A 13,687-nucleotide genomic window follows, 5' to 3' on the forward strand; every position below is an offset into this window, starting at 1 on the left:
TCCCCAAAGACCAAAAGTTTGTGACAAACAAAGATTATTAAAGCATTGAGTTTTCTCAGTGCCATTCAATTTTTTGTGTGTGTGCTGGGGATTGAACCCAGAAGGGCTTTACCACTGAGCTACACCCACAGCCCTTTTTTTTTAAGTTTTTTTTTTAATACTTATTTTTTAGGTGTAGATAGACACAACAGAATGCCTATTGTTACGTGGTGCTGAGGATCGAACCCGGGTCCCGCCCGTACTAGGCAAGTGCTCTACCGCTGAGCCACAATCCCAGCCCAAATTTTTTAAATTTATATATTTTTAGTTGAGATAAACACAATACTCCTTCCTTCCTTCCTTCCTTCCTTCCTTCCTTCCTTCCTTCCTTTAATATGATGCTGAAGATTGAACCCAGTCAGGGCCTCACACGGGCTAGGCAAGTGTTCTACCACTGAGCTACAGTCCCAGCCCCAACCTTCAGCCCTTTTTATTTTTTTTATTTTGAGACAGGGTCTCACAAAGTTGCTGAAGCTGGCCTCAAACTTGTGATCCTCCTGCAAGTTGCTGGGATTACAGGCATTTGGCCACTGCAACCATTACAATTTTAAATTCTATTGTCTCACCCTTTGAAAGACAAAGGCCAGAGGTAACATCCTCACACTCCCTCTCACTTTACTAATACTTGCCCATTTTTGTTATAGTATCACTTTTACATTGTCCAGGTTTATAACCTTCACATTCTATAACATAGTTATAAGTTCCTAAGGTTATTTAATATGAATTTTTATTTAAATGAATTAAATGTTCATTAATTCTCTATTCCTGAGTCCTTTATTTGGTTCATATCTTGAGCCAAACTTAACTGGATTTTAGCTGATTTGTTTGCCTTTTTGCAGGGATAGAGCTCAGGGCCTCACATTTGCTAAGCAAGCACTCTACCACTGAGCTACTCCCATCCCTCGGTTGATGTTGTTTTTTCTTTTGTTTGTTTTTTTTAAATAGGAGTCATTCAAGGTTGAGAATGAGTGCCTATTTGTTTATTTTATCCTTAAGCATCTTTGCTGGGAATAATATGCTTATCAGACTATCTTTCCCAGAAAACTCTGTAGGAATGGTCTGGGTTTAGAAAAGTCAGAGATCAGCCTGATATTTTTCCCTGGGTAGATAATTTGGGGTATTTTGGAGGAGATGTCTATTAACTTTTCCTTTTTTTTTTTTTTTTTTTAATGTGGTACTTCAGATCAAACCCAGGACACACTAACATGTACTCTACCACTAACTACATCTCCAGTTCTATTTCCCAATTTTTCATTCTGAAAAAAAAAAAAAAAAAGTCAATTCATAGAAAAGTTGCAAGGATAGTACATACCCTTCACCTAGAATCACTGTTAATCCTTTACTGTATTTTCTTCCCTCTCTCTATAGCTGAGCCATTAGAGAGCTGCAGACTTCACAATACCATACCCTTTAACACTCCAGCATGTGTCTCATAAAAGTAAGGATAATCTCCGACAGTAATGATCACACTCTGAAAATTTAAGCTTGTCCACATCATCTCCCACAACAAGAATGAGATCCTAATTAGAATAAGTCATACTCTATGTGTGAGTAATATGTCAAAATACACTCTACTGTCATGTGTATCTAAAAAAAAAAACAAAATTTATTTTAGCATCTGAGTAAGATAAAATTCACTATCTTAAACAAAAGAAAATTTAAGCTTATCTGACATACAGTCCATATTCAACTTTTCCCAATGGTCCAAATATCATTTATAGCTGTTTTTCCCCACATCCACCATCTAATCCAGTATCACACATGGTCCTATCCCCTTAGTCTCCTTTCATTTCAAACAATTCCCCAGCCCTTTCGCTCTTTCACCGGATTGACATTTCTAAGAATGCAAGCCAGTGGCTTTCCAAAATATCCTTTAATTTGGATTCATCTGATTTCTTCCTCATTATTACATTTAAGTTAAATATTCTTTTTTAAAATATTTCTTTTTTAGTTGTAGTTGGACACAATACCTTTATTTTATTTATTTTTATGTGGGGCTGAGGATCGAACCCAGGGCCTCACACTTGCTAGGTGAGGCCACACCAGCTGAGCCACACCCCAGCCCTCAAGTTAAATATTCTTGGCAAGAATAACCCATAGATGATGTTCCCAAAGAATTAGCATCCTTGAATTTTAGTATTGTAACTAAGATGTGTGTTGACATTAAACCTTGAGTAACAAATTTTGTGGAATATAGTGTGCCCTTTTGGTTCTTTTGTATTTGGGAGAAATTCTTTGTATTTTATCTTTAAATGTACATTCAGTGCCATTTGCTGGCTCTCTATACTCCCCTAGATCATCTATGCTGGTCTTCCTCTCTAATTATGTTAATGACTTTGGCCTTCTCTCCTGCACACCCTGTGATTACCTCAAGTCTCTCCTCTAGTCTGTGACAAGCTTTTCAGCATCATTTCTTCAGTTCCTTGCCATTTCAAATCTACCAGATTTGTAACATGCAGCTTTATTTATTTTCTAAAATCTATAGTCTCCCTTTTATCTCATTCTCACCTTTTATCATTTCATCTCTTATTTTTAAAAAATTGAATGTATGTTCGTATTATGTTACTCTATAGCATAATGCTGTTGTGAGGAACTTCCTTCTGTTCTTTCAGTTATGTCTTCCTTCTTTGCATGCTTTGTTCCTTTTTTTTTTTTTTTTTTTTGCTCTTGATATAATATGCCTGCTGTTGCCATGCAATTTCTCCTCACTTTGCTCATGCTCGGGCAGCTCTATGAATTCATTCTTTTGGCTGTAACATACTGTGGGCGACTTCTAGATGTCCCACTGTGAAGGACCAGTTTATTTTGCCTCTTGAAGATAAAGTGAAAGGATTGGGTATTTTATATTGTATTCACTTTTCTCTAGCCTAGGAGACCTGATTGAGGGAATGAGCAGGTGGTCAAGGCTAATTTAAGGCAGCATCTAATCTTTGTTAAAACGCTGAGGCTTGAGGCTTGCTCTCTCTTTCGAGATTCTGTAAATGATCCAAGGTTCCCTCCATTCAGCTGGCGGGGGGGGGGGGGGGGGGGTGCCTTCCTATGGGCAGGGTAGGTACCTGGACTCAGTGCTAAACCTTGCCATTGTCTATTTTTGTTGTAGTTCTTTCACAGTGCTGGGTATGGAATCTAGGGCTTCTTCCATGCTAGAGGAGTCTATGGCTGAACTACATCTCAGCCTGGGGTAATAATTTTTTGTTTGTTTTTTGCAGTGCTGGGGATTGAACCCAGAGCCTTGTGCATGCTTGAAAAGCAGCTCTACCACTGAGCTGTGCCCACATCTCTTCAAGGGTAATAGTGTTTTTTTTTTTTTTTTTTTTGGTGGAGGGGTACCAGGGATAAACTCAGGGGCACTTGACCACTGAGCCACATCCCCAGCCCTATTTTGCATTTTATTTAGAGATAGGGTCTCACTAAGTTGCTTAGTGCCTAGCTTTTGCTGAGACTAGCTTTGAACTCACAAACCTCCTGTTTCAGCCTCCCAAGCTGCTAGGATTATAGGCATGCACCACCATGCCCAGCTCAAGGCTATTTTTTTGTTATTGTTTTATATATATATGTGTGTGTGTGTGTGTGTGTGTGTGTGTGTGTGTGTGTGTTGTAGGTGGACACAACATCTTTATTTATAAAATATTTATTTTTTAGCTGTAGCTGGACACATACCTTTATTTTATTTATTTTTATGTGGTGCTGAGGATCAAACCCAGTGCCTCACTCATTCTAGGTAAGCACTCTACCACTTGAGCCACAACCCCAACCCTCAAGAGTAATAGTTTTTTAAGGAAGTTTCAACTGACCATCTTAACCAGGAGAATACAATTAAACTGATAATCTATTTAGAATGTATTTCAGCAAGCTAAATAGATTCTTTTTTAATTGGAAAACTTCATCTTGCATGTTTCCAAATTCTGTTCATTGACTAATCCATTCTTTGCCACAGATTTTAAAAGGCCATATTTTTTGTAGAAAATGCTTACATATCTGTTTCTCTACTTCTATTTTCTGTATTTCCTATGCTTCTGTACTGTTACCAATAACATCTATTTTTGCACTTTCTACATTTCTGTACTGTTGCTATAACATATTCCGACTTAGTAGAACTGTTTTAATTACTGTAGCTTAATAAAAAGGATTTTATATTCATATGTCTCCTCCATGATTTTCCTTCTTCAACATCTTTGCTATTTTCCTGGACTTCATTTAAAATCCTTGCCAGGCACAGTAATGCATGCCTGTAATCCCAGGAGTTCAGGAGGCTGAGGCAGGAGGATTGCAAATTCAAAGCCAGTTTCAGCAATTTAGCAAGGCCCTGAACAACTTAGCAAGATCCTGTCTCTAAATAAAAAATCAAAAGGGCTGGGGATGTAAATCTGTGGTTAAGCACCTCTGGGTTCAATCCCTCGTACCGAAAAGAAAAAAAAAATCCTTTACACAGGAATCTAGGACTGTGACATTTTGGCACCATGACTGGAGCTGCATTAAAAATGATACATTTTTGTCAGGCATGGTGCCATGCTCCTATAGTTCCAGCTACTCAGGAGGCTAAAGTAGAAGGATCATTTGGGCCACAAGTTCAAGACCAACCTAGGCAACAAAGCAAAACCCTATCTCAAAAAACAAACATAAAAAGGTAAATTTCTAGATTAAATATCTCTTTTAAAATATTTTTAGTTGTAGATGTACACAATACCTTTATTTTACTTATTTATATGTGGTGCTGAAGATTGAACCTAATGCCTCACATATGCTACGCAAGTGCTCTACCACTGAGCTACAACCCCAGGCCTAGATTAAATATCTTTTACAGTTTTTTTTTCTTTATTGTGGTACTGGAATTTAAACCCAGGGTGCTCTACCACTGAGCTATATTCCCTGCCCTTTTTTATTTTTTTATTTTGAGGCAAGGTCTTGCTAAGTTGCAAGGCTGGCCTTGAACTTGGGATCCTCCTGCCTCGGCCTCCTGGAGTGTCTGGGACTACAGGTGTGCATCACTATGCCTAGCAAAGTGTCTTTATGCTATTAAGATTCCCACTTAGAAACAAGATATCGCTCACCATTTATTCAAGTCTTTTTTTATGGCCTGTCACAAAGTTATTTCCTTTTGCATAAATCTCACTTTATATTAAACATTTACATTCAAAAAGAAACAGTTTTCCAAATTTTTGTGGGTTTTGTGTGTAAAATCATTTTTTCATTATGTTTTGTGGCTGATCGTTGCCAACACAGGAAAACCCATGGCCTGTTTATCTTTGTTTAATATGGAATGCTTCAAAATTGTGTCATCGTGGCAGAGTCATGCTAAAACTTCATTATCATTTCAAGTTTTGTGTATGTGTTGCCAATAAAAGCAAAGCAACAACCTCTTTTCCCCCCAATATTTTATTTCAAATTTTTTCAAATGTACAGAAAAGTTAAAAGAATCTTACAATAGTGACACAGATTCTACCATTAACATCTTACTGTGTATCTTTCTTTGACTCCCTACCCTAGGTCTTTTTCTCCCTACTCTAGGTCTACCCTTCTGTAACATATCCTCCATATTGTTGAAATAGTTATCTAAACCAAAAAAGACTTTGAATAACTCTCTCTGGAACACAGGCCAATTTGTTTAATATAACATATAAGGCCCTAAACAAGCTGACTCCAATCCACTTTCTCAGTATCATACTCTTCTGTGTAAATTAAATATATTTGGGGGAGGTTTTTTGGTTCATTTGTTTTTGTTTTCTGGTACTAGGGCTTGAACTCATGGGCCCTTTACCACTGAGTTACATTCCCAAATCCTTTCTGGTTTTGATTTTGAGACAGGGTCTCACTCAGTTGCTCAGGGTCTCACTAAATTGCTGAGGCTGGCCTCCAACTTGTGATCCTCCTGCCTCAGCCTTTTGAGTCACTGGGATTACAGGCATGAGCTACCATACCTGACACATTATATGTTTTGTTTTTAATTTTTTTTAGTTGTAGATGGACACAATACCTTTATTTTATTCATTTATTTTTATGTGGTGCTGAAGATTGAACCCAGTGCCTCACACATGCCAGGCAAGCACTCCACCACTGAGCCACAACCCCAGCCCACATTAAGTGTTCTTTACTGAACAGTCTTCACCTGGTCTTGATGAAATCCTACTTACCACCTTCATGCCCAGCTCAAATATCACCATCAAGTTTTCCCAGAATTCTACTGGCTCTATTAGTTGCTTCCTGGAATCTCCTATAACATTGTGCCCATGCATCAAAATACATCATAGGGTATAGCTCAGTGGTAGAGCACATGCTTAGTATGCATGAGGCATACTAAGAACTACCACCATCCCTAGAACTACCACCAAAAAATAAAAAATACACACACACACACATACACACATACAGATATAGTAAATATTTATATGTCTGTCTTCCCCACTAACCCATGTTATATTAAAAGCAAAGTGGTGTCTCATCCTTCCCTGTACCCCTGCTTCCAGGTAGGGCAACAATATACAATGGGGCTCCATGGGCCTTGGCACAGAAGATAACAAGATTCAAGGTTGCTGGAGCTATGAGGAACCCTCAGCATCCTAGAAGACCACCCCTGATGTGGGAAAGTGGAATACCCACCTGTACGGGCATGCCCAGTTCCAACTTCAGCCCAAAATAGGGATCAACGAAGATGGTAAGGATAGATTCCGTGGGTTCCCGGGCAAAATGTTCCAGAATGGCATCATGTTCCTCTGTCCAATCTGCATTTGCCAGTCCTGTCATTGCAGCTCGGGAGAGGAAGAGGGGCTTCTACCAAAGGAGAGCAGACAGAGAGGCAGATCAGTAAGCTATTAGAATGAGCCATTCTCCCCTCCACAATTATACACTAAGACGTGGGATATGAGAGGAAAAGCCAGACAGGCTCAGAATTCAGCAGCGAAAACTGAGGACGACTGAATGATAGGTTTCAGGCTTTTGAAAATACAAGACAATAGATCCTCCTGCCTCTGAAAGTGAAAACAGAATGTGTCATAGAGGAAAACGATGGGCTATTATCTTCCCAAGATATTTCATTTATGCCTGTAATTGCAAAAAAAATGCTTTCTCAAGCAACCCTCAATCTCAAAGGTAAAAGGGAATTATGGGAACATGTAGGATGTTAGCCTAGATCAAGCAATTAGGAGCAGGAGATGATGAACCAGAAAAGGGATAAGAGTACCAGAGCAATTTCTTCTTAAAGCAGCACCCCACACACATACAGATGCTAAAATAAGTATGATACCAGGTAAAAGCCAATCAACAAAGCATTAAGGAAGAAGTAATGGGTGGGGGTTCTGAAAAGCACCAAAGAATATACTGGTAAGATAGAAAATAAATTGTAAAACTGGTGGCTAGAAAAAAATTAATCTATAGAACTCTACTAAATAAATGAAGGAAACCGGAAGAGACAAAGATATAGTTCAGTGAACTTGAGAAGTCACCCTGTCTTTCTTCCCCCAGTGATCCTAAAAGATGAGAAGGAATTGCTCTTGAAGTTTCCAAGTCAAGACAATTTAATTGGCAGTGATCTAAGACCTTTCCTACATACAATATGGATGAACCAATAAGAAAAACACCAAGACCCCAATAAATAAATGGACCAAAGGGCATGAAGAGATGTGTCATGTCAAAAAATAGAGGAAATACAAATGTGAAAAATTGATATGTTTCACTTAAAGTCAAAGAATAGAAATAAAAACAATAAAGACATCATTTAATGCCTATATTTTTAATAAAATCCTTGCTAACTTGATAACCCCTGGATTTGAAAGGGTTTGTTGCTAATGTGAGAGCAAAAAATACAATCAATTTGGAAAACAATTTGGTTTTAGATAGCAAAAACATTGCAAATGCTAGGTACAGTGGTACATCCTGTAATTCAGCAACTCAGGAGGCTGAGGCAGAAGGAATCACAAGTTCAAGACCAGCCTCAGCAGGGCCCTAAGCAATTTAGCAAGACCCTGCCTCAACATAAAAAATAAAAAGGACTGGGGATGTAGCTCAGTGGTATAAGTGCCCCTACGTTCAACCCCTGGTACCAAAAAAAAAAAAAAAAAAAAATTAGAAGAGCAATCAAATTACTCTTTGGTTTGGTAATGCCACATATAAGACTCTGTTTTAAGGAAATATTAAGTATTTCAAAAGTATTAGTTTTATGTACAATATCTACCACAGTATTATCATCAAAGAAAAACATTAGAAATGGCAAGACATACTAGAATAATGGCCTAACTAAGGTTCATACACCTAAGAGAACAGTATACGGCCATTAAAAATGGTGCTTACAAAAGCTACATAAAATCATGAAGAATGATAAAATATTTCATGAAAAATCTGAACACAAAAGTTGTAATGTGTGGTACAGTTAGGATTACACAAAAAATGCAAATTTATACTCAGAAAAAAAAGACACACATCAAGATCTTAATCTTGAATGTGTTTGGGCAGTAATGCTATTTTATTTTCCCTTTCTTTGTATTTTCTGTCTCTTCCAGTTTTTAAAAACGGGAGATTATTATGTTTCTCTCTCCTTTTAAAAAAATGTCCAAATCACCACCCTATTCTTCTCACCCACAACAATATGGATATGCCTCAGCTCTGCTGCAACTTGTAAGTAAAGATGTAGAGGACAGTTAGTGCCAATTTCTCAAGGTGATTGAGTCAGCTTCTGAAAATTCTTCAAAGAAAAGAACTGAATGAAAGGAAGAAAGAAGTCTTAGAAACTAGTGTCTAAATAGGACGATATTATTCAGCTTGTTCAAGTTGTTCCCATGTCCACCCATAAAACCCATCAAGGGTGGGCAGAGAAAGGAGAGCAGCTCCTCACTGAAGGCCCTCTTCTGAGAGGAGCTTAGACCATTTTGTCCTTTACTCATGGACTAGATCTGTGGTGAGTCGGCTACCAGCAAAGATTAAGTAGGGAGAAGTGACATTATTGAGAATTCCTCATACATATTTCCACCATTGATCCTTTGATTTACCCATCTTGGGGAAGAAATATTAGCCTCAGGGAAGACCCAAGCCTACCACATCCATCTCAGATTCTTCCAATTGTTGTTCCTTTCCTTCAGGTTCCTCCAAAATTGGCTCTAGGAAGAATAAAGATAGAGAAATGAAGACTTTGCTCAGAAAGTTAAACATGGTCACCATATCACCCAGCAATTCTATTTCTAGGTTTGTACCCAAGAGCCCTGAAAGCAGAGCTCATATAAGATGTTGATATCTCAATAGGCAAAAGGTAAAAACAACCCAAATATCCATTAACACTATTAACAGATAAACGAAAGTCATCTTGTCATAACAGTGAAATATAATACACCATAAAAAGGAATGTGATTCATGCTACAACACAGACAAACCTTGAAAACACGATGCCAAGTGAAAGTCAGTCACGTAGACCACATTATTATATGAGTTCCTGCGTATGAAATATCCAGATATTTTTTATCCATAAAGATAAAAAATAGGTTAGTGGTTCCCAGGATCTGGAAGACAGCTACTAAAAATGAGATTCTGGTGGGGTTCTTTTTTTTTTTGTCTTTTTTGGAACTGGGGGTCGAACCCAGAGCTTTGCGAATGCAAGGCAGACGCTTTGCCACTGAGCTACATCCCAGCCCAAAAACGAGATTCTGTAAAGGGGGTGTAGCTAAGTGGTACAGTTTTTGTCTAGCTAATTAATTTAATGAATAAAAAAATAAAAAGTAAGGTTCTGACGCAACTAAGAAGTAAAGACGTAGAAGTCATCTACTGCCAATTTGTCAAGGTGGCTTTCTTCTAAAGGGGAGAAAATGTTCTAAAATTAGATAGTAGTGATGGTGGCACAGCTTTGTGAATACATCAAAACCCAGCAATTTGTACACTTTAAAAAGTTGAATGTTATAGTAAGTGAATTATCTCTGAATTTAATTTAGAAAGCTGACCAGGGGTTGTGGGTACAGCTCAGTGGTGCAGTGCTTGCCTAACATGTATGAGAAGCCTTCTTTCATCCCCAGCTCTGAAAAACAAAACAAAACAAAAAAAGGCTCTCTACTCTTGAACCCACAATCTTCCACCAAAAAATATTTTAGGCCCCCTCTTTCTCCAGTAAATAGGCCTCAGTCCCATTAAAGGGATTAATCTGGTTTCAGGGCTGCCTGGGAGGCCCAAGTCCTCTCTGAACCTCTACCCGGGTTGCTGGGCAGCTGGAAGGCTCCATATCAAACAATAAGGAAGCTTAGGGGTATGGTGAGAGAGATCCTTGGTGTCTGGAGGCCAATGAGTTTCTTTGGAAGCGCCTCCCTTCCCTTTGCTCCCCAGCAGATTCTCCCAACACAATTGAACCTCCTTAAGTTCTCTCCTACCTCCCTCTACTATGGGTACCCAGACTCATTTTAAACTGCTTTCAGATAAGCACTTAAGAACTCAGAAGAAAAAATGCTACACATTTCTAAGGTCCTGGAGCCTAGGTCAGGTCCTATGTCTCTGGACCTTTCTCTCACATCCACCCTTATTCTCTTAGCCATTAATATTAAAAGGGTATTCTAACTGGGAATGTAGCTCAGTGGTAGAACACCTGCCTAGCAGCACAAGGCCCTGGGTCTGATCCCTAGCACTGCAAAAACAAATCAAAACAAAACAAAAAAACAGTGGAGCAGCAAATATACTATTTTTCTCCATCTTTTTAGGTTATTAGCGGTGTCAAGAAGCCCCAGTCTATACTTAGCTCAGTCCTATCTATGCTGGCCAGTGCTCTAAGCAAAAGCCCAGTGACAGTAACGGCTACCGAAAGCCTTCCAAACCTGCTGGTTCCTGGATCAAAGCCACAGAGGCAGCCTCTTTAAACTCTTTGCTCCCTCCATCTAGATTTCTTTTCCTGTCGCCCTGAACCTGAACCTCCACAGTCTACCAAGTCCCTGCCAAAATGAGGGCGGAGATACAGAAGCCTTCAACAGATGGTAGAAAGCATCAGCCGGGCTTAGGATTCAAAGGGTGGCAAAGCAGGCTGAGTCTCCATGGTGATGGGCTTAATGGGAGAAAAACATTATTTGTTTTGCCACCCAGGGTGAAAATGGGAAAAAGGAAGAGATCAAACCCTCTGCAGTGAAGTGGGAACAACCAGGAACAGTTGAAATAAGGAGGAAAATGCTAGAGAAAGGATTGGCTGATGGACTCCTGGTGCATTGGTGGGAAATTTCAAGACAGAAAGAATAAGGCTGAGCAGGAAGAAGAAGCACAGAAAAGGGTCCCTGCAGAAGGCCTGAGGTTCTGCTAAGTCCTCATGCCCGGACAAGAGTGAGGAGAGACACAGAAGCGAGAGTACCTGCTCCCCAGCCCTAAGACACTCAGGAAATAGAAACATTCTACCTTCAAGTCCCTCCAATTTTCCCCTACCCTCCATATCTAAGAATCCCCTTCCTTATCAAGTACCTACCAGGCTCCTCCTTGAGTGGCACAGGCTCAGGTTCAGATTCTGGTCGAGTGGTGGCCTGGTCATTCTCTGCATCCCATGCAGCCAGAGCAGCCTGAGAAACTCGACTTGCCCGGCCTCCCCGGGGGCCTCCTCTGGCGCCTCCTCGGGCACCTCCTCTGTCGCCTCCTCGGGCGCCTCCTCGGGCGCCTCCTCGGGTGCCTCCCCGGCCACCCACTCTCCGCTTCTTATCAGCTTTGCTGGACATGGTTCAGGCAAAACCTAGAGATACATGGAATGGAGAGTCCACCACCAGATCTCACCCCAAAACCAGACCCCTGATACACACAGACCCTTTTGGATTCACAAATTGAAAGAGATCCCCCAATAGAATCATCTATTCTGGGTACCCCTCTACCCTGCTCCTCAACAACAGACCTGGACTCTATGGGGGCCATGGAGACTAGGGGTGTAGCTAGGTGGTAGAGCTTAGCATGTTCAATCTCAAGCACTGCAAAAGTAAATGAATAACACAGGAGCCTTGGGGTCCTTGCTTTTTTCCCTGGGATACCCTACTTTCTGTACAGCATTTGGTTAAAGTCCAAGTCAGGCTGGATGTGACAGCATGCCTATAATCCCAGCGACTCAGGAGGCTGAGGCAGGAGGATCCCAAGTTTGAGGCCACCCTAGGCAATTTAGTGAGACCCTGTCTCAAAATAAAAAGGTCTGGGGATATATGGAGATATAGCTCAGGGGCAGAGTGCTCCTGAATTCAATCCCCAGTACAGAAAAAAAAAAAAAAGAAAAAATCAAAGTTAGTCTCTCTCTCAAGATATTAGTAATAACTAGAGTTGAAAGATAACAGTAGACAAGTGCAAAAAATAAATCCCCTTTTGCAATCCAGAACTCATTGTTCAGTATGAATTCTGATACATATAAACAGGAATACTATATCTAAGATAGCTTAAAATGATGGGATATTGATAAATGAAAAGGTTGGTTCTAAGACTAAGAAGTTAACAAAAAGCACAGATCATGAGAGAATCTCAAAAATAAATAAATAATAAAGATAACAGACACATGGGGTGTGGTGGTGCATGCCTATAATCCCAATGGCTCAAGAGGCTGAGGCAGGAAGATTGCAAGTTCAAAGCCAGCCTCAACAAAATCGAGGTGCTAAGCAACTCAGTGAGACCCTGTCTCTAAAGAAAATACAAAATAGGGGTGGGGATGTGGTTCAGTCCCCCTGAGTTCAATCCCCAATAGCAAAAAAAAAAGATAACAAACACCCCATTAATGAGGATTTGGGAATCCCTGTGTCAGCCCTGGGACATAGAGAATATATGAATGTACGATAATCCAGAAAAGATCTATCAAGGGCTGGGTGTAGTGGCACATGCCTGTAATCCCAGTGGTTTGGGAGGCTGAGGCAGGAGGATCGCAGATTAAAAGAGAGCCTCAGCAATTTAGCTAGGCATTAAGCAACACAGTGAGACCCTGTCTATAAATAAAATGTAAAAAAGGTCTGGGGATGTGGCTCAGTGGTTAAGCCACTCAATCCCTGGTACCAAAATTTAAAACAATCTACCAAGCTGTTGTATAGAACCTTGGGTGAGTGAAAGACCACTCACAGAAGGGAAGACTGTCCCCAAGTACCCTGCCTTTTGTCAACATGTTAATGTAGCAAACTAAATGGTTTTCCTATGTACCACCTCAGTTAAATGGAAAAATGTTCCTGTTATCCACATTAAAATCTACAACAGCCTTAAACAAAGAAGAGTAGTATTTGCCACTCATCTTTTTAGCTTTTTAATTGCTGAGGGGCAGGAATCCTGTTTTGTGTTTAATAAGATTTCTTGGCACAGTTGGCTGACTCTGTTGATAAGTAAGATCAGGATCATTTAACTCCAAATGCCCTGAGAACATACTGAAGAAGGAAGGACAAAAGCCATCTAATAATGAATTGTAAATTGTGTAAGGGGAAAAGGAAATGAAGGCATGAGGAAGGCCCGGTAGTGCCTCAGAAAAGTAGGATGTCAGGAAAGAGGCACCTCTGGCAGAACTCTGAGGGCAGCTAGCCATGAATCCCAGCTACTTGGGAAAATGAGATAGGAGGATGCCAAGTTCAAGGCCAGCCTCAGCAACTTAGTGAGACACTGTCTCAAAATAAAAAGGGCTAAGGATATAGTTCAGTAGTAGAGCTCTTGCCTAGGATGTATGCAGTACCAGGTTCAGTCCCCAGTTGTGGGGTGGAGGGGATCCCAA

At 40.1% G+C, this 13,687-nt stretch overlaps 1 protein-coding gene across 1 annotated transcript in view; it reads right to left on the reverse strand.

Annotated features, from left to right (window-relative positions):
* DNAH2 (dynein axonemal heavy chain 2) overlaps positions 1 to 11,690 on the reverse strand; it is a gene marked incomplete at both ends in the record, with an annotated part of 105,556 nt that extends 93,866 nt beyond the window's left edge. Inside the window, 3 exons of the mRNA XM_081271519.1 lie at positions 6,637 to 6,807; positions 9,064 to 9,125; positions 11,447 to 11,690. Of these exons, the coding sequence (XP_081127645.1) occupies positions 6,637 to 6,807; positions 9,064 to 9,125; positions 11,447 to 11,690 (477 nt within the window). The remainder of the gene's footprint in view (positions 1 to 6,636; positions 6,808 to 9,063; positions 9,126 to 11,446) is intronic.
* Positions 11,691 to 13,687: the final 1,997 nt, after the last annotated feature.

This window comes from Spermophilus citellus (assembly GCF_964194105.1).
Source record: "Spermophilus citellus genome assembly, chromosome: 17".
NCBI classification, from domain to species: Eukaryota; Metazoa; Chordata; class Mammalia; order Rodentia; family Sciuridae; genus Spermophilus; species Spermophilus citellus.